This window comes from Paramisgurnus dabryanus, chromosome 10, assembly GCF_030506205.2.
Source record: "Paramisgurnus dabryanus chromosome 10, PD_genome_1.1, whole genome shotgun sequence".
Lineage (NCBI taxonomy): Eukaryota > Metazoa > Chordata > Actinopteri > Cypriniformes > Cobitidae > Paramisgurnus > Paramisgurnus dabryanus.
This window is the reverse complement of record NC_133346.1, coordinates 1362158-1385015: the sequence shown is the minus strand read 5'-3', so window position 1 is coordinate 1385015 and position 22858 is coordinate 1362158. Positions and strand designations below refer to the sequence as shown.

At 35.1% G+C, this 22858-nt stretch overlaps 1 protein-coding gene across 3 annotated transcripts in view; it reads right to left on the bottom strand.

Annotated features, from left to right (window-relative positions):
- cntnap3 (contactin associated protein family member 3) overlaps positions 1–22858 on the bottom strand; it is a 126351-nt gene that overhangs the window by 25008 nt on the left and 78485 nt on the right. For all 3 annotated transcript variants that reach the window (XM_073815993.1, XM_073815992.1, XM_065264193.1), the window contains exons 11-16: positions 16830–16936; positions 10831–10950; positions 7275–7472; positions 6019–6175; positions 3345–3472; positions 2980–3150 (exon numbers count right to left, since the gene is read on the bottom strand). In XM_073815993.1, coding sequence (XP_073672094.1) covers positions 2980–3150; positions 3345–3472; positions 6019–6175; positions 7275–7472; positions 10831–10950; positions 16830–16936 — 881 coding nt within the window. The remainder of the gene's footprint in view (positions 1–2979; positions 3151–3344; positions 3473–6018; positions 6176–7274; positions 7473–10830; positions 10951–16829; positions 16937–22858) is intronic.

Sequence of the window (22858 nt, the reverse complement as noted above, 5' to 3'; positions counted from 1 at the left end):
TTTACATTTGCTGTGATGCAATGCTATTCAGAGAGTTTGCTAGTGGTTGCCAAGGTAATTTCACTGTCATGTATTCAAGTTCTGGTGGTTGCTAAGGTGTTGCAAGATGCTAGAAATGCCTTCAGGCCTAAGCAGAAAAATCCTGAAAGTCCCTTTAGGGTAGTCGCACCACTCGGCGGTCATGTTTGCAATGCCTCCGGCAGTTATTTCATTCATGCAAGACTAAACTCGTACTGCATGGGGAAAGACAGAATTCAATGCTAAAATCACAACTAAACTATATATTTATGAGCAACAACTAAACCTGACATCTGTATCATCATTGTATCATCATTTTTATTGTTTTAAGCTGAAATTGCACTAAAAGCAGCTTTATTCAAGGTCTCTAGCTACTGGGCATGCTCATGCGACTCTGTACAAAGCTTGTATCAGTCTGTATTGATTGTTGATTGGTTCTTTTAAATGAAAGGCAGGACTTCGATCACCAAAGCGCCCATATTGAGCATTGCACTGTCCCCTATTCATAGTAATAGGAGTGCTCAATCTTATTCAATTCAATATATTTGACCACACAATGGCTATGTTTACATGCACAAAATTTTGTCAATCCGACTGAATTTATTACGACTGAGGGTTATGACGATACAGTTTACATGCACCCTAAACATTGCAATCTGATTTAAATGTTTGTTTAAATATACATTATATAGAATCCAAGCCGAACTTCTGCACAAGTGCACAGCCATGGTTGCCAGATTTGCGTATGAGAACCATCGCAAATTTAAACCTAGCCCAAAAGCATCCCAATGACTATTCACAGCCCAAATACCAATAACTAATCAACAAAATCCTTTCATCTTTAACCCGCAGAAAAACAACCACTGGTGGAAACAGTTTAAACAGTAGCTCAAATCTAAACTCGAAAAAAAGCAGAGGACTTGGCAACGGCAGGCTGCGGACAACATCTCTCGTCGAGTTCACGCTTTATCTCGATTAAAGTCAAAACGGAGTTGGAGAAAGTTGTTCTTATGAAGTTTTCAGATTTAGGTAATGAAAACACACTTTTCAAAATGCACAACACTATTTTATTGCTTTAAGTAGCCTTATGTTTTAAAAGTACACATAAAGGCTGCAAAATGTACATCGCGTGACCCCAGTAACCTAACCTTAATAATGCATGATGCCACTTTGCTATTGCATGTTTCTGTGATGAGAATCATGTGAGATAAGAGTTTAATATAAGACGTGAACTTGAGCACAAATGTATTTTTGCATCCGATTGAGATTCACGCATTTACATGCATACTTTTCTCCTGCGGATCGGATCACAGATCAGAGTACACCACCCCCTTCAATACGATCAAAATTTGCATCCGATCGCCCTCAATCATATTGATTAAGGTGTTTACATGAAGGCTTTTCAATACGATTGAGCCATCAATACGATTACAAACAGATTATTTGGTTACATGTAAACGTGTCTCTAGATTCTGTAAAGATCAGGGCTCTCATTTATAAAACTGTGCGTAGGATCCTTACTAAAAGTCTACGTACGCACAAAAGCCAAAAATGGCAAACACCAAAAAATATTAAGACTTATAAAAAGGCAACGTTTCCCTTTATAAATCACAGATCACCAACAAGTGTGCGTACATGAATTTTATAGATCACAACCTTTGTGTGGGAACTGGCGTACGCACGTTTCCAGACCTGTTTTGTGCGTACGCAAGCTTTATAAATGAGACCCCAATTCTGTACTTTAGATCGACAGTTGTGTCTGATCACTTATAAAAGTAAAAGCCAAATTATCTTTCATTTCTTTAGTATAACTGTGTGAACAATGAATAGGGTCAGGATATATAATTTTGTACACCAGCAGGAGCAATGCTTGCTTTAGTACAGGGAAAACAGGCGTCTCTACATATTGGTTCAACATCTACTCTGCTGTAATTTCCCTGGAGAAAACCATTTGGTGATGTCTATATATTCAGCTGACAGCTTCTCTGCTATATTTTTCCCTTCGGCAAATAAACAAATATGCAGGAATGTTGACAAACACACGCACACACACACACACACACACACACACACACACACACACACACACACACACACACACACACACACACACACACACACGCACACACCAACGCACAGTGTTTGGGAATGTATTTTGCTCGACTCTATCGCAGATAATCAAATCTTGATTCTCGGATGTGATTTGAATTTAAAAAAAATTCTAGGAACGCCTCCTGGTCATATTCCCACATTTGAAAGATTCATGAACAGTGACTGACATTCAAGCACATTTTAATCCTCAGGAAAAATATATTAACATGAATGCGTTCATTATTTTTATGCTTAAAGTGTTATAAATAAATTAAAAAAGAACATGAGAAATATTATAAATGGCATGTAAATAATATTTTTGCATATGATTAATTCTCATGAAAATCACACATTTTTATGCAAAAAATCCTATTACTTTTGATCTGTTCATGTAGTTTAATTGGATTTGATGTGTAGGAAATACATTGACTAAAACTGTAAACTGCAAACATAATTTAGGGCTGCATCCGAAATTGCATACTGTGACAGTAGGTACTGTATAGTGTGAATATGGATAGTATGAATGAATTCAGATGTATTACATCCACCATGTTGAAGCGTCACGTGACTTTTGGACATTTTTGAATAAAAACAACAACACCTCTTCTTCTTCATTGGATAATTCCTCTCCCAGGATCCATGGAATGAACACTTCGGGATCTTGCTGAAAGTAGGAGGTCATCTTTCGCCTGTTGTTTTTGTAATACTATGAATTCAGACATACTACTAGCTTCTTCTATTGCTTTTTTGCTTACTATATAGTAAGGAAGTAGGCGGTTTCGTACGCAGCCTAACTAAATGTTTTTTTGGTGTGTTCTTGATGTGAAATTCATCATTTAGAGAGAAACTCAAAGTTTAAGACACACTCACAGTTCAACTCAATCCGGATGAAGTCCTTAATTCCCAAATTCTCCAGGAAAACCCCAGAAGATGAGCCGGTTTTAAATAGAAAGGAGATATCTGCGCTCAGCTCGCCGTGAAACGTGGGAAAGTGCAGGTACGACGTCTCTTTGTTGAAGTATGCGGAGTTCCAGAAGTTATCTGGAAAAACATTTACGGATTTGACAGATTTAAATTAAAGTTATGTCATTGCTTACGTTCAACACAATAGCAACGACAGAACATTGAAATATTGGCTTTGGTTTTGACAGGTTGACAGGGTAAGTACTATAGTAACATTCAGTTTAAAGTGACTGATTTTAAGAGGCTGATGGTAAATCCGTGTAAGTACTTACTGTCACCGGAGCACTGCAGAGGTCCGACTTTATACGCCGCTTCAGAATCAGGTCTGCTGACATCACCCACAGCCAAAGCCAAAACGGGCAGATGATCTTTATGTGCCAGAACACCTGAATCATTAGACCTTTAAAACAAAGTCCAGTTTAACATATATGTTATGTGACCCGTGCTGTATAAATGAGTCGGAATGCGCGTGGAAAGGAATTGAAAAATGTTGATTTTGATAAAATGTAAGGTTTTCATAAAAATAAGTACTTGGGCTTATTTAGCGATCCCAACGCTCCAAATAGTAATTTATCATCTAAAATGATCTTTATGTGTGCGATGCGCACTTCTGCATCTGATGTTTTGGTTTTAAACATGCAGAAATGAGAAAATAAAGTACAGGACTTTTTGATGTTAAAATAGTTATTAACTAGTGCTGGGCAAAGATTAATCGCGATTAATCGCATACAAAATAAAAGTGATTTTTGGCATAATATATGAGTGTGTACTGTGTCTAATTATTAAGTATATTTAACCACACACACACATTCATATATTCATTTCAGAATTGTTTTATTTATATATAATTTTTTAAAATTTATATTTAATATAGAATATATAAAAATATAAATAAATATATATAAACATGTAAATGTTTCTTAAATACATACATGAATGTGTGTGTATTTATTTATACACAATAATTACACACAGCACACACTTATATATTATGCCCAAAATCACTTTTATTTTGTATGCGATTAATCGCGATTAATCTTTGCCCGCCAGCATTTTCACAAAATCCTTTTTATCATCTCCTAAATATGGGTACACAGAAAAACTTATTCATTCAATTTATAATTTTTTTTAAGGTAAGTGGTCACAATCAATTTATTTAATCTACATTTAAACAAATGTTTTTTGTTTTGTTTTTCCAGTTTTTTGTTAAAATGTAGATTAAATAAATTGATTGCGACCACTAACCTTAAAAAAATTGAGTAAATTGAAATAATAATTTTTTCAGTGTAGGTTTCTTCAAAAATACATATTTTTGAGCTAAAAGCTAAGATAATTGCATTTTTGTAAAGGACCATTGTTAGAGATCAGATTTAGTCGCTAATCTAAACATAAACAGAGTTTTTACTGTTTTTGGATCAGTGGATGCTTCAGTTTTTAAAGGGATAGTTCACCCAAAAAAGAAAATTCTGTCATCATTTACTCAATCTTATGTTGTTACAAACCCGTATGAGTTTTTTTTTTCTGATGAACACAAGGGAAGATATTTTCAGAAATGTTTCTAACCAAACCATTCGTGAACCCCATTTACTTCCATTACATTATTTTTTCCTACTATGGGAGTGAATGGGGTCCACAAACGGTTTAGTTACAAACATTTCTCAAAATATCTTCCTTTGTGTTCATCAGAACAAAGAAATGTATACAGGTTTGTAACAACATGAGGGTAAGTAAATGATGACAGAATTTACATTTTTGGGTGAACTATCCCTTTAATAAGTTGTGTAAGAGCAACACCTAGTGGATAATAGTGGAAATATGGATTGCCGTAAAAACTCGTCAAAAGTTTTAAAAAGTTAAGAGCAATAAGACACAAAAATGATTTTATTCGCACTGACTGATTTAAAATTGATTTTTCTCAAAATCGACTTTGCTGACTTTATCAACAAGTTTAGTCTGGCATTTTTTGTCAGATTTCATCATTTTGAAAGTTTTTGCACTAGAGAATGTGAAAATAACAATAACTTTTTTTTTTATTAGCTCATTGCAACTCAATTTGCCAGGAGAGGTCAATTATATTTCACCCTAAAGTTAAGTGGGTATCAGTGGAAAATGTTAACAAGTAACACGTGTCTAGATAGTACCGCTGAATGCACTTTAAAAATTATTTTGCTGTGTTAAATTTTTAAGTACAATCCAATCAAAGTCATTTAAACTTACTTTTTAAAATTTTGACCTTTGGTCAGTGTTTATTACTTATAAAAATAAGTTAAAATTGCATGAAGTAATGTGAAAACATTAAAACAATTTAAATAGTATAGGTTGAAATGATTTAAAGCCTATTTGACTGCACTTTAAAATTTGATGCTGCAAAAAACTTTTACAATGTGATTATATTCCAATATTATATCCCTTTAACCAATTTTCAATATAGTTATATTTATTTTCAATTGTAGTAATTTGAGAAACAAAAAATGCTAAATATTTTGTGCTAGAAGTCAAATATAGTGAAAACTTCCATAAACATTTTGACACAAAAATCTAATTTAATTTAAATGAGACAAATTAGATTCAATTGTTGAATCAGTTCACTGAACCAGTTTGAAATGATTGACACAAAGGATTCAATCTTTTCAAATCTAACTGCACGTTTTCTACTAAACTTTAGATAAAAAGCGCGTCTGAAAACATCTGTTAACAAGCTCACAGAAATTGTGATGATGCAGCATTAAACATGCAACCAGCCAAATAGCATACTGTATGCCAAAACTGCACTAAAACCACTGAAATATTCACAGTGCTGCTGAATAATATGTTTACCAGCAAGATGAAGTTAAATATACTGTGAATATATACTCCAGCTCATGATATTACAGCAATAACAATCTAATGAAAGCCACCATTAAGATTAATGAGATGCACAAACAGTAAGTGGGGAGGTGGCAGTACCAGTCTTTGCTGTCGGCGTCACAATTACAGAAGTGTTCGGGATACACGCAGTTATCCTGCAGTCCACAGGCGCACTGTTGACTACCTGGCACAGCACCGCCCCAATACATATGAGCCTCACCTGAGCGACCAATCCACCAGGTGAAGGGTGAACCATCTGTAAAAAACACAAACATGCAGCACACATCATAATGACAACAACTTGACACATACAGATCCAAATTCAAGACTGAAATCATACAAGTTATTAGCTTTGTCTCAGATCCCTATTAAAAAGACCAGCTAAAACCAGATGAAGCTGGATGGCTGGTTTTAGCTGGTCTCCCAGCCTGGTTTAAGCTGGTATAGCAGGCTGGTTTTGGGTTTTGGACACTTTTTAGCTGGTCAGGTTGGAAGCTTGGTAGACTTGGCTAAATTGGTTGGCTGGTCTTAACTTGTTTAAGCTGGACCTCACAGCCTGGCAAAGCTGGTTGAGATAGTCAAGATGGTGGGTTAGCTGGTTTTAAATGGTGGGTAAACTAAGACCAGCTAAAAAAGTGCCAAAAGTCCCTTTAGAACAAGCCTGCTACACCAGCTTAACCAACTAAAACCAGACTGGGAGACCAGGTAAAACCAGCCAACCAGCTAGTCTTTACAGGAGGGATGTTTCTCCTAAAATTCTTAACAGAAAACTATTATTATTGTTCACGAGAAACAACCGAGATCTCATTTGTCTTTTATATTATACACATGTTTGTTTAGGTTTAGCTGAAAGAACACAAGATTTCCTCTCATTAATCTGGATTTGACATTTGAAACATCTTTTATTTACACGCGACAGCGTTCTGTTCAGGACCTGCAGCAGTGAGACAGCTAATGGGCGGTAATTACCACGCCAGCGAGAACGGCGACATTCTGCGTTAATTTGAAGCACTATGAAAACCATTATCATCCGTGATAGACGCCGCTCAAGACAAACCCACGCAAACAAACAAAAACAACACCCGCTTACGAGGTTAAAATGCAAATGACTAATCCACCTAAAGGTGAATTTTAATGAATTTCATGCGGTATGACAGCAAAAGAGGGCAAAATAAATACGATCTCAATAAAAGCTCTCATATTAGTCCGTAAGACAGCACAGCACAACAATCAATTTGTGCCGTTTGCTTAAGCTTCACGCGTGCTGATGGCGCACTACAGACGGAGCATGATTTTAATAAGCCTGACCTTTCAGGGAGGTGGGGCGATCAATTTCCCTCATAAAAAAGGTTTACCTGGTGTGTTCAGGAGCCGTGACTTCTTGCAGTGGTAGGAGAGCTCCTGTTCACAATATTGGGCCTGACTGATGATGGCCTGAATCTGCTCAGCATCGGCCGAATAGTTAAAGTGGGCTAAATGTTGATTCATCTCTGAGGACGATCTTAATTTGGTCAGCTCCGTGTTATTGTGTTGAATCACCATCCAGACTGTATCTGAAGAGAAACAATCAGACACAAAAGCAATGTTTTACTCTCACGCTTTATCTTCATGACAGTGAGCATGTTTACATGCAGATCAGTTTATAGACCAATTTAGAGTAGACGTCACAGTTACGTCACTGCAAGCTGCGCGCGCAATGCGGTTGCAGAAAAACGGTGGAAATGAATTAGACACGAGTGAAAAGAGCAAGATAACTCACTGGAAAATGTCCGGTTGTGCTGTTAAGTGTCAGAATAAGAATGCCAAAAAAGATGGCTTTCATTTTTATAGAATACCATCGTCAAATACATCATTTGAAGATAAACGTAGGTGTTTATGATTACAATAAGCCCTTAAACGGACAGAATGGAGCGAGGAAATCATCTGGAAATCTTTTAATAATTAGAATAGAAAATAAGTAGAGAAGATGTCCGGTGTTCTGTCGAAGTCTGTTCCCTCCATGTGTTTCTTATAGCATTTTTATCATGTTACAATTATAATTTATTAAGGAAGAAATAATAAAAACTGTAAAATTATGAAATATTTAATAAACGCTATTATATATAATACATGATAGTATTGCTTTTACATGTACTTTAGCGATTCAGACTGTAAAAATATTTGATTTAGCAAAAAAGAACAATACATATACATTACATACATGCATATCAGTAGCCAAGCCATTTAAACTTTTTATCTATCTAAAAAATAAACATAATGTGATTAAAACGCTATAAGAAACATTGCACTAAAGGGAAACATAAAGGAATCAGACTTCGACAGAACACCGGATCCATAAAAATCACGGTTTAATGCTAAAACACTTCACAACCCTACTGCGGAGCAGTCACTTTCTGCAACCAGTTTGGCTCCGCCCACAAAAAACGTCATCTCTGTTTGCAAACACGAAATTGGTCTATAGATCAAGGTACATATTCCTGTTAGAGCTAAATGCATTATTCACATCTACTAGAACATCACTGTGTTTGCTAAATGAACTAAGACATGAATATGCTAAAAAAAACATGGCTTGAATTTTTTGTAGGGATGCAACAATGGCAAAACAATACCGATATATTAATTTCCTTATACCGATAGATACAGATAGTTTTGCTTGTGAATCATCTTTTAAATTACTATGTTGTGAAATACTAGAAGTGCAGAGTCTACAAACAAAATGCCAATACTGATATTCAAATACTTGGTATGACATCTACCGATACCGATAGATACCAATAATTTTGCTTTTAATCATTGTTTCAAATGACTATGTTATGAAATCCTAGAAATGCAGAGCGTACAAACAAAATGCCGATACCAATATTCAAATACTTGGTATGACATCTCCAGATACCGATAGATACAGAAAGTTTTTCTTTTAACCAATCATTTCAAATCACAAACAAAATGCAGATACTGATATTTAAATAGTGTGCCATCTACCGATAACGATAGATACCGATGTTTTGCTTTTATCATCGTTTCAAATTACTATGTTACGAAATCCTAGAATTGCAGAATGTACATAAACAATGCCGATACCGATATTTAAATACTTACTATGAAATCTACCAATATGACAGTTTCGCTTTTTACTCATCGTTTCAAATTATTATGTTATGAAATCCTAGAAATGTAGAGCGTACAAACAAAATGCAGATACTGATATTTAAATAGTGTGCCATCTAAAGATACCGATAGATACCGATAGTTTTGCTTTTATCATCGTTTCAAATTACTATGTTACAAAATCCTAGAATTGCAGAATGTACATAAACAATGCCGATACCGATATTTAAATACTTACTATGAAATCTACCAATATGACAGTTTCGCTTTTTACTCATCGTTTCAAATTATTTGTTGTGAAATCCTAGAAATGCAGAGCGTACAAACAAAATGCAGATACTGAAATTTAAATACTCAGTGTGACATCTACCAATACCAATAGATATCAATAGTTTTGCTTTTACTCAAAGTTTCAAATTAATATGTTATGATATCCTATAAGTGCAGAGCGTACAAACAAAATACAGATCCGATATTTAAAACATGTAGTTTGACATCTACCGATACCGATAGATACCAAAAGTTTTTCTTTTTACTCATCTTTTGAAATTACTACATTGTGAAATCCTAGAAATGCAAAGCGTACAAACAAAATGTCAATTCAATATTTAAATACTTAGTATGACATCTACCAATAACGATAGATATTGATAGTTTTGCTTTTAATCATTGTTTCAAATAACTATGTTGTGAAATCCTAGAAATGCAGAATTTACCAATACTACCAATATTTAAATACTTACTAAGAAATCTACCAATATGACAGTTTAGCTCTTTACTCATTGTTTCAAATTATTATGTTGTGAAATCCTAGAAATGCAGAGCGTACAAACAAAATGCTGATACTGGCTTAAATACTTAGTATGACATCTACCAATACCAATAGATATCAATAGCTTTGCTTTTAATCATAGTTTCACATTGCTGTTGTGATATCCTAGAAAAGCAGAACATACAGACAAAATGCCGATACCGATATTCGAATACTTGGTATGACATCTACAGATACCGATAGATATCTAAAGTTTTTCTTTTTACTCATCGTTTGAAATTACTATGTGAGCATCCAAACATAAAGCAGATACTGATATATAAATACTTATTGTGACATCTACCGATACCGATAGATACCGATAGTTTGGCTTTTAATCATAAATTCAAATTACTATGTTGTAAAATCCTAGAAATGCAGAGCGTACAAACAAAATGCAAATACCGATATTTAAATACTTAGAATGACTTCTACCGATACCGATAGTTTTGCCTTTTACTCATTGTTTTAAATTATTATGTTATGAAAACCAAGAGGTGCAGAACATTCAAACTGCAACAATGTTGTCATTGTGATCCAATTTAAAATGATGCCTTTTTCTTCCCCTTTTGTTGGCTGTTTTAAACAATCGTCTGATGTTCAATAGTGGAAGAATGCTTTATCTGCTGATACCGATTACAGGACGTTATATTGGTGCATCACTAGTTTATAGTATTGTTAACCCACTGGCAAAAGGATTCATGCTAAAAACTAAAGAATTTTTATTTATTTATTTATTCTTTATTTATTCTTCTTTATTACTTTAAACATAAGCACAAACAATACATTTTTTTTTATTTCTTAATCATACTGATCCGTCAGGTGTTTGTATGTTGTCAAGTGTTTCTTGGTTTATTTTGGTGTGGGTCATAGCTGATGTCCTCTGTGGGTTGTGACGCGGTGCGTGAACGTTCAAAAGAAGCGGATTAAAGTTCTAATTACCGAGTGTTTAAAGGGATTTAATGGCTTTGGATGCGCTGTGTGATATTTACCTGACATGTTGCAGTAGATTAGCTGGGGTTTAATGGGACCACTTCCATCCACATCTACATAATAAAATCCAGAGGTATTTCCCTTGTGTTTGTAGGCCTCACACGACGCCTCATAAATTGCTGTGAACAGACGAAAAGCACAAATAAAGGAATTAGGTAAATATATACGTCAGATGAACTGGAATGAACTATACACGTCATATGCATGACTATAATGGTGCTGGAGTCTGACAGATTTGCTCACCGCATAAAAATCTCTCAAAAATTCTCCTCCACACAAATCAAATACATCAGGATACAGGTTTGACAGAATTTTTATTTTTGGATAAACTTTTACTAAAAAACAAACTTTATCATATGTCACCAGAGAAAATAATGAAGTGTGTCTGCTCACACAACAACGTTCATTATAAAAGTAACATAACACATTTAAACGTGTTGACTTACAGTATCAAAAAACCTGTAATTAATGACTACAGTTGTGGGCAACTTGATGTGTGTTCACACCAGATGTGTTAAAATAAAGTCAACACCTAAAAAACCTGCAAAACAACATCACTTGATGTGATGCATTCACACCTGCACAACACTAAACAAAATGATAAAAAGAGTTCAAATCATCAGCAACTTCTGGAAAGATTTATGACTATTTTATAGGCCAAAATCTGATCAATAGGCTTTATGCCCAGCTGCACTACTTCCTGAACTTCAGCCAGCTCCTTGTTTTCTGTCTTCCATTATTGGACAAACTGATTAATCCAGGTGTGTCTGATTATTGTTGTTGTGACTACTGAGGTCAGGCACACCTGGATTAATCAGTTTGTCCAATAATGGCAGACAGGAAACAAGGAGTTGGCTGAAGTTCCGGAAGTAGTGCAGCTGGGCATAAAGCCTATTAAATAATAATAACCAGATGATATTATTCCCTTTAAAAGACTTTATTTATCAAAAACAAAACAACTAGCATTTCAATTAGGGTGACAAAGAGCAGCTTTACTCTAATATACAAATATAAAACATCAACATAAATGCAGTTTAATGTTATATGATAAAAAGCAATAAACTCCTGTTAACTTAAACTCTTTCCCTGTTAGTGTTTTTTTTTTTAAGTTGCCAGCCAGCTGCAGCATTATTTAGGATTTCCACAAAAGTTTAATGCCTTCCAGAAAAAGTTTTTCTTTAAATATATAAAATCTATCAAATGAAAGAACAAACTCTCTGCATTCAAACAAACAAACAAACAAAATCTTTATTTCCTTTTGGTAACACTTTACATGAAGGGGTGTTCATAAGACTGACATAACACCTTCATAATCATGACATGACACGTGTCATAAACATGAAGGATACTTTATGCATGTTTATGACAACTGTCATTTAGTGTCATTTGTTCATTTTTGTAATTCTTAATGCAAAGATAACATTGTTTGAGATGTCTTTGTTATGATAACTTGTCATAAATCTGTCATAAACATGACATAGCAGATTAATTATGAAACTTGAGAAACTTAGTGGTAAAAAGTGGTCTATTCCTGACACAATTGTAATGGCTTCATGACAGCCAATATCAAAACCAACCACATGACAGTTTAATGTAATGTTAACCCATAAAGCTAGGGAGTTTCAAAAGTTTGATAATTAATCTGCTATGTCATGTTTATGACAGATGTTGTCTTGGTAATGTCAAGTTGTCAAGACAAATTATGATGTATTGGTTTATGTCAAGTTGTCATAACAAAGACATCTCAAACAATGTCATCTTTGCAAAAAATGAGTGATACCAAATATAATTTTTTTGGCAAAAAGCTGAGATAACTGCATTTTTGTAAAGGACTTTTTATTAGAGATCACTTTCATAGCGATGATAAAAAAATACACAGAGTTTTTACTGTTTTTGGATCAGTGAATGCTTCAGTGTTTTATAAGTTGGGTAAGAGCGCCACCCAGTGGATGATAGCAGAAATATAGATTGCCGTAAAAACTCATTATTAACAGGGAAGTGTTTCTCCTAATTGACGAGATAACTTGTCAATGGCGGGGAAAAAGTTAAATAGCTTGACTCTTGGTTTTAATGATATGATCGATATCTCATGAGTTTAAGCATATGATCGATATCTCATGAGTTTAAGCAATCATATGATTCTTTAAGATTCAGATTTATTGATTTAAATCCAACACAATGTCACGCATGGCAATTTGTACATTTTTGTATAATTTGCATTCGCCCCTGTGACGTTGGGGTTAGGGGTGAGATTTATTAATGTTTTACATAATAATCAAACATTTTCTTTGTAAGAATTCATGCGAATTAGCCAACTCATAAAAGACGTACAAATCCCTGTGAGATCAAGGTGTTTAAATCAATGCTTCAGAATGATTTCTGTCCATTAAGGCTGGATCTACATAGTATCTCATGTATTTGACAATGTAAAGAATAGAGGAGTTTCCTATCTTTGTTGTTTTAAATTGTATTACCATGAAAAGACAAGATGTTTACATGTATCTTACTGTAATTGGCACATTAAACTTACAGTAAAATATTTTGTAATTTCAACTAATTGAAATTCAACTTATTTTACAGTCATTTGTTATGTAAATGTAACCTCATTTTGTGCTGAAACAAACATTCACAATTTTCCTGACATCATTCATTTTACTGTGACCTATTAACCCAATTTCCAATTGTTCATCTTGTATTATAAGATGTGCTTTGCTTTTCTCTAAGTGAGGTATCATAAATATTGTATGTTTCCAGCCAAACGCAGGCGCAGCCTCTTTAATTATGACGATCTACAGTACATCTGTTTAGTGCCTGTGAATTCATGATGTTAGCAAACAGAAAAAGTAAAACTGTGTGCTTAGAGCGAGAAAACACACCAGAAAACTGCTCTTTATACCAAGAAAAATCATTAAAATCTGTTTTATTTCATATGCATGAGTCAGAGGTTATATTATACTATATTCACGAGCAGATTTAGGATGATGAGAATTAATGAAGCTCAATAATGACTTGATTGCAAACTCAGAATAGAAATTAAATCTCTATAGATTTATCCAGCTAAATAAAGCACATTATCACAAACACTGACAGACGTTTAAAAGGGATAGTTCAACCCTATCCTTTTGCCCAAAAAGATCTTGGGCACCATTAACTTATATAGTTTAATTTTTTCCAACTTTGGAAGTCAATGGTGCCCAAGATCTGATTGGCTACAAACGTTTTTCAAATTATCTGCATTTCTGGTCAGCAGAACAAAATACCTCGTACAGGTTTGGAATAACATGAGGGTGAGGACATGGTGACTAAGGTGAACGATCCCTTTAAGATGGCAATTCAAACTAGAGGTCTTCACGGGTCCACTTAAAACCATGAGGTCCGACTCAAGACCCAAGCAGGTTCGGGTCTATAAGTTTCACATGTGCCTCGGACACGAATCAGGAATCATTTTACCAGCCTTGGGTAATTTAAAATGAATGTGGTTTTGCCAAACGGCCCAGAGAAGACCTGAACTATCATGCATATGTGCATCGAGTCCTTTTCCAACGCCTCCTCTGTTTGCCAAGAGCGCTTGCAACATTGTGTGGCTGGCGGTAGGTTTATTTTCAATGAGACAGACCTGTCAATCAATTTTGAATAGACATTTTAGTGTTTACCTTGCTGTCGTCATCAGATAACAAAAATACAATGAAGATAAATAAAGCAGCCGGCCAAATTGCATGTTGGGTTCGGGTAAAAAGTGCTTCGGGTCATTTCGGGTCGGATACATTTCCTTGGACCCAGGAATACAAACCACAACAAATGCAATGGGACACAAAATGTTACGAAATAAGAATACGCTTTGTGAGTTTGAGTAATATCACACTAATAATGCTAGGTTATTTTCAATCCAGTATTGGGTCAAAAAGGAACATGTTGGGTGAAATATAACATTTTATTGGTTATTTTAAACCAATGGCTGGGTTCGTTTCTTTTTTTTCCCAATACTGGATTGAAAATAACCCAGCATTTTTTTGAGTGTACTTTAAGTTGCAAATGATTGTGCTGCATTTTTTACATTCAGTCCACAAAAACCACTAAAGTGCAAATGGTCCTGTCTCTCTGGTTGTGATTATTGCGTTTATAGCATCTCATCTTGTTTTCATGCCTTGAGAGAACAATACTATTACAAACTACAGTATTACTGGCAGTAATGCCGTGCCTGCAATTGTAATTAAAGATGACATGATGAAATATAAAGTCAGTAAAGCCGCTGTATAAGGCTTTGAATGGCCTCTGAATTGTTTCAAGCTAATGTATAAATGAAAGCTGAGATTGCAGATACTGTACATCATAAGTGTTGCAGAGATGAGAGGAACTTTCTTTCTGAAGATTCTCCAGACTGACAGGAGTTAAATCTAAAATCTAATTATGGGCTTGTGGTATAAAATCTCTCTCAATAACGGTTTCTCATGTGTGAACGTCTTCAAGACTGCGCCTATTAAAACTTTGAGTGACAGGTGCTTACTTTCACTTGAAATATTTTATGGAAATGAAACTGCCTTTTCACTTCAATTGAGAATTAGTGTAAATCGACTGTAATGTATACAAGTACTCCTAATGCGCACTTAAGCTTGATTTGAATATTGTTTCATTTGTATGCGATATGAATGAGAAACAATTCTGTACGTCTAGACAGGAGCTCAACTCTTTGAGGAAAAATATAAAAGAATCAAATGTGAGTGCTTATCCAAGCTAAAGTCAAGTTTTTGTGATTTAAAATCATCCCACATAATGTGAAAAATAACCTAAATATTAATGAGTGAAATCAAACTTTGATGCTCCTCGTCTCATCATTAGGCTATGAGACTGTAGTCACACTAAAAAGTGTGTAAAACTCCTTTAAAATTGAAAAACCAACACTCATCAAACATAATCATTATAATTATTCTTTATTATCATGAAAAATACCTGAAAAGGTTTGAAGAACAGCGATATAAATACGCTTATAGACAGGGCTTGACATTAACACCCGCCATCCCGATTTTCATGAATATAAGTTTTTGGTAGTTTTCTTAAAGGTTATGCGAAATGATAAACATTGCGTAATGTAACACTGGGAAACTGGGAATTTATTTGGCTGCTTTTAGCAACATTCAACAAGCCTGTGGTATGATTGCATTATATTTAAAAATTAAAAATAAATGATCAAAAAAGTATTGTGTTTGTATTACTTTTATAGCCTACCATATACACTGCAAAAAATTATTTTCAAGAAAAAAATGTCTCAGTATTTTTGTCTTGTTTTCGGTAAAAATATCTAAACATTCTTAAATTAAGATGCTTTTTCTTGATGAGCAAAACGACCCAAGAAAATAAGTCTAATTTTAGACCAAAAATATCAAATTTGAGTGATTTTGTGCATAAAACAAGCAAATTATTTTTTGAATTTTTCTTGAATTTAGTGTTTTAGATTTTTTGCTTACCCCACTGGCAGATTTTTGTTGCTTGTTTTATGCACAAAATCACTTAAATTTGATATTTTTGGGTTGTTTTGCTCATCAAGAAAAAGCATCTTCATTTAAGATTTTTTTTAGATATTTTTACTGAAAACAAGACAAAAATACTAAGAATTTTTTTCTTGAAAATCATTTTTTGCAGTGTATTTATATATTTTTTCAAACAAATCTTAATGAACATATTTTAAATAATGTTTTTGCTGAGATGGCATGTCAGTGTGAGAAAACTCATTGTGTATTTTGTATATTACATTAAGATGCTGCATTGATATTATGTAATGACATCATTACATAGTGATGTCACCGCGTCATTTAGCAACTTTTACTAACAAATCATTCCACCTTTAGCAACTTCCTCTGAAAAAAAGTTGGCAACAGTGATTGAGGAGCATAGCAAAATAATCACACGATTTATCGTTACATTCCTAATGATGACTGCCAAAAAGCGTCACAAGTGAGAAATGAATGCAGTAAGTGATGGTTTAGTAAGAGAAGAGTCTTACAGCTGTGACAGGTGGCACCGCTGTAGCCCGTCCCCGAGCAGTCGCAGTGAAACGTGCTCCACGATTGAGAACAATTTCCTCCATGTTCACAGTGACTCGGTGAACACCTGCAAAAGAACAAAAACACACAGGGTACAAATAATTCAGACAGCATAACAATTACAGTCTTTGTTGAAAGTCATGACTCATATATGATGTAAAACCTTGCTGTTGGCTCTGTTATATTTCCATATGAACTTTTAATAATATATCAAAGAAATCCAGCAGGTCAAATACTGCAACATGGCAACCCAAGAAAGCAATAGACGTTATTTCACCGTCTAGGTTAACTTTAGACACAATATGAGTAAATTTTGCATTGCTTAGCATAGACGTCTGTTTTGATGGCTAATAGATGTCGTTTAGCAAGGATTAAGAGGCGTAATTTGTTATAAAACTTTACTCCAAATGAGTCTTTAGAATGAACAGATTCAGTTAACTCTTAATTGACTAACTGATGTCTGTTGGTAAGTTTAACTTAAACAAGAACTCAACTTATATTAAAGTGCATAGTAATATCTGAAAACATTTATACTGACCATAGAAATATATTAATTTCTTCATCATTTTAACATCTTACATGTAAAATACAATGTGTGTCCCTATCTGTGAAATCCAAAGACCAGCTCAAACCAGACTAAAATGGTTGGCTGGTTTTAGCTGGTCTCCCAGCCTGTTTTTCGCTGGTGTTGCAGGCTGGTTTTAGAAAGGTTTTGACCATTTTTTTAGCTGGTCAAACTGGGAGACTAGCTGACCCACAAGCTTGAACAGCTACTGTACTTCCATCTTAAAGGATTAGTCAATTTTCTTAAAAAAAAAAAATGTACTCAAAATGTTGATTTCTATCTTGTTCAGTCGAGAAGAAATTATGTTTTTTTGAGGAAAACATTCGAAGATTTTTACTTTTTGGATTTGTACTTTAATGGACCCCAATACTTTAATTCTTTTTAATTTTAATTCAGTTTAAAATTGCTAAATCTAAACGATCCCAAATGTGGCATAAGGGTCTTATCTAGTGAAACAATTGTCATTTTTGGCAAGAAAAAAAAAATTGCACTTTTAAACCACAACTTCTCGTCTATCTTCGGTCCTGTGACGCACCAGCGAGACCTCGCGTAATACGTCATCACGTCAAGAGGTCACGAATGACGTATGTGAAACTACCCCCCAGTGTTTACAAGTGTAGAGAAAGAGGACCATTTAGACGTTGTTGCAGGGGCGTAGGAATGAGTTTAACATTGGGGGGGACACATATCGGAAACCTGACAGATCCGTTAATGATTTGAACAGAAATATGTCATACACTGCAAAACATTCACCGACATACTTTATTCTACTAAAATGATATAATTAACGTGTTCACTTCTAATCATGTTCAAACTTTCCTTCCATGATCAACAATCTAAAATCACCTCACCCTTCATATAACACCTACCTGGAGCTCAGTGCTAGCTCTCCCTGCATTACCCTCACCAGTGTCACCACTGTTAGTTTCTAGCTGAACTTCATCTGATCTCTAATATGAAAGTAGTGGAAATGGACAAGGTATAGAAAAATACTGATGGGATTGTCATGAACAAGCAAAAACACACAGACAGACTAACTCATCATGTTCTTTTACAATCATCATCCTAAATAGCCTACTGTTTTTAGTGTCAAATCGCTTTTCTCCATTACATTACTGGAAAGTCTGCCATATTTTCGCCAGCCTTTGTTGGCTAGTAAGGTTAATTGTAACAACGTTTACCTAGCAAGAGTGATAGTTAGATGTTGAATCACAACATCAGCTTAATATCAACAAGTCTAAGGCATGGGTTAAAGTGAAAAAAAAAATCACAACCTGGTAATTTTAACATGATAAATTATCTATATGGTATTTTGAGCTAGAACTTCACATATGTTCTCTGAGGACACAAAAGATTTGACATTTGACATCTTAAAAAAGTCTTGTGAACTGACACTTTATGTAAATAGGTGAGACCAATAGCATTTTAAGGAGAGATGTTTTAAACTGCTTTAAAATTGTCAGTTTGCATATTTTAAATGCCATTTTTAATCTATGAAATATACTTCAGTATTTACTTCAGTAAATACACTTTCAGTGCATGTTTATATTTTATTTTCTTCTGATTAATAGTAAGCTACCACTTTTTTGCTATTAATGCAATATTGAAGTCTCATGTGGCATATATAGAGTTGCCAACTGTCACTATAAAATACAGGACCAAAGGTGGGCTACAGCAGCAGTGCAAGTATGGTTTTGTGTGAATATACATTGTATTGTTTTAAGCCATGTGTCAAAATGATAGTTAATCTCCTAATTTATAACTTTTATGCCTACAACATATGGTAGGTTTATTAATAGTTTGTTAATTTACAGCTTTACTTTTAACACAGTCCTTGAATTGAACCATTCCCTTTACTATATGTCTAAAACAAACTTGTGACTCCTGCACTAAGGGTTAAAAAAACGTTATCCCCTTCATGTTAATTTTTGTGACAAACTAAAAAAAAACATCTTACATAGATTTTGCTATTTAAAACACGCGTACAGGCTGTGACTCACGCACGAGAATTTCCAAGCAAAGTTGGAAATGCTTTTGGGGCATTTCAGATTGAGGCGAAACAGCTACAGTAAATTACCCACTTTATAAAAAGAAAATATGAAATCGTATATCACCCCTGTAATGTACACTCGACGGGACGGGGTCTGTGATTGGATGACAGGTGTCGGTGATCATTATCATGTGCCGTGATCAGCAGTATTGCTGCTTATGCTGCGGGTTTGACTTCGGGCAGCGGTGCTGGAACCGACAGGCGGATGACATCAAAGTACCGTAAAAGCATTTCGATAGCAGTCTCCTCGTATGTTTTCTTGAATCGCTCTCACAGGATTTTGATGTCATCTGCCTCTAGGTTCTTGTGACGCCACATGAAGTTTAACAATTGTACCAGTCACTGATTAGATCAGCGTATCAGTTAAAAAACGGGACGCGAGTGGTCATGTAAATCCCTAGGCATACAGTGAAAAGACACCAATTTTACCAGCTTAACACACTACAGTCTGAAAACCCGGAGCGAAGTGATTACAGAATGCTTACAGTGAAGAGAATAACGTGCTTTCGCTCCACTCCAGGCTTTGATCAAATCCCGCTAAGCAAGGGGAATACACGTCATCTTTATGAAAAGTGAATTTAAAAATTTTGCAATTGACGAAGAACTTTAATCCATGGCTTACGTTAGACATAAAATATAATTATCCTCCTGGACAAAATTTATACCAACTCACATTTCCTTTCTTTCTTTTCTTCCCCAGTAGAAAGAAATCATTTAAACTGAGCTGCTGCTGTCTCTTCATATTAACCTCAGACGACCTGTCGCCAGCTTCAGACCCCACTAGCCGTTGAGGGGGTGGGGCGGGCCGGTGAAAAGACGCTGTGTTGCGCTTTCAAAATAAAAGCACGCGAGTTAAAGATTTTAAAATCAAATATTTTTCAAATAATTTTTGGGGGGGACAAATAAAACTGTCTCCAATATTGGAGGGGACACGTCCCCCCCGTCCCCCCCGGTTCCTACGCCCTTGCGTTGTTGTATTTGGAATGCTACTAATTAATGTCTTTGTTTCAGTTTATTGTTTAAAATGGTCCACAAGTGTGCGTTTCATATATTTAACACGTGAACTTTCCACAACATTACACAATTACGTGAGGTCGCGCTGGCGCATCACACAGCTGGAGCAAGACAAGAAGTTGTGGCTTAAAAGTGCATATTTTTTATGTTTCTTGCCAAAAATGAAAATCGTTTCGCTAGATAAAACCCTTATGCCTCGTTTGGGATCGTTTAGAGTCCTTTGAAGCTGCAATTTTAAACTGCATTAAAACTGTTAAGTGTTGGGGTCCATTAAAGTCCATTAAAATGAGAAAAATCCTGGAATGTTTTTCTCAAAAAACATAATTTCTTCTCGACTGAACAAAGAAAGACATCAACGTTTTGGATGACGTGGTGGTGAGTAAATTATCTGGATTTAATTTTTAAGAAAATGGACTAATCCTTTAAAGCAGCTACCAACCAAACATCTTAGCCACGCTGGCCAAGCTTCCAGCCTGGTTAAGCTGGTATAACCTGGCGGGTAAGCTGGTCTTCCAGCCTGACCAGCTAAAAAGTGTACAAAACCCTATAAAACCAGCCAATCAAATTAAAACCAGACTGGGAGATCAGCTAAAACCAGTTTACCAGCTTAGGCTGGTTCCAACTGGTCTTTTCAGTAGAGTAATGATTATCAACATTTGACTTGACATTAATTTCAATTTTTGACATGATCTTACTCTGTCAATATAAAAAATATCAAGGTTGTTTTCACAGAATGATGAAATTTTATCTGTCAGTCACAAAAACTTGACTTTAGCTGTGTTTTCAAGATTTTCAGGATGTCAATGACCGCACGTACCCTGTAAGAAATAAATCATATCAGCGTCTCTGACCAACAAACGGCTGTCACTTTCTTTGTGTGTCTTTGTTGAGCGATGGCACATTGTCCGTTTCTTTAACATATTATTCACACTCATATTACCATTGCTCACTGTACAGCAGATATCTTTCAACAGATTCCCATTTGTGGTCACAATGATGGGCTAACAGGATCCGTTCACACGCTTCTCTTTATCCCCGAGCATCAAACCTGCAGAAGCGCTTTCAGTGTCCGGGACACGTACGCGCTCGGCTCCGGTTTCACGCTTTGTAGCTTTCTAATCTGAACAGGATCAAGTGTGCAATTTATTCTGGTAAAATGGTTGCAAGGACACTTCAAACCGAGCGAGAAAAGAAAAGTGTGGGTCTCACAGTAACCGGTAAAACACTGAGAGCTCTCTATATAAATGTTGGCTCATCAGGGTTATTCAGGAGCCACACAGAGGATCAGAACTGAAACGACTTCACACAGACGCGCCGCTCGGTCGGACACTTCTCTTCTAATGTAATCCACAATCAGACCGACACACAGAGACAGACAGACAAATGTGCAGAAAGATAAGACGCAACCACCATGTGCACTACAAACTAACTGTGGTGTGTGTTGTTTAACTAACAGGATAATCCTGAGTGACAGACGACACATGAATGATAAATAAAACAGTGGGGCTTTGAAAGATTTGAGCTTTGTGGTGCAAATCTACAGGAACAATAATCTACATGTTTACTGCATGCATCTCTGAAACTCTTGCAGTCATTTAGTTTACTTCAATGTTATATCATGCTTGCAGATAAATGTATGTGTTTGTGCACTGGTCAATGTTTCATACAGTCTGTTCTATCTAAACTACAGCTGCACTGCAAAACGACCCAAGAAAATAAGTCTAATTATTGGGTAAGCAAAAAAATCTTGAACATTTTTCTTAAACACTAAATTCAAGAAAATATCAAGAAAAATTTGCTTCCCCATTGGAAGATTTTTTTGCTTGTTTTATGCACAAAATCACTTAAATTTGATATTTTTGGTCTAAAAATAAGACTTATTTTCATGGGTCGTTTTGCTCATCAAGAAAAAGCATCTTCATTTAAGAATTTTTAGATATTTATTCCTACTCAAACCCAACTCTGACCCTAACACCAGGCAACAATGGTTTAAAAATCTGAAAATATAAAAAATAAATCAGAAAAAATAGTATAAACCAATACTTAAAGTGACATCCTAACGCAAGCACCAAATCTAACCCTAAACCGAAGCAACAATGGTTTGAAAATAGGACAAAACAGTTGAGAAACCAATCCTTGACAATGACACGGAAAAGATGCGGAGATCCGTGACAATGACACGGATAAATGAGCAAAATATTGCGTGACTATACCACGCAACTTTGTGAGATCATGTTGAAAAATGAAGATAATTAAATAAATTAATAATTAAATTAAGATGCAAATAAGTCTAATCATCATTTAAGTGAATTTGTGCTTAAAACAAGCAAAAAAATCTGCTAATGGAGTAGGAAAAAAAT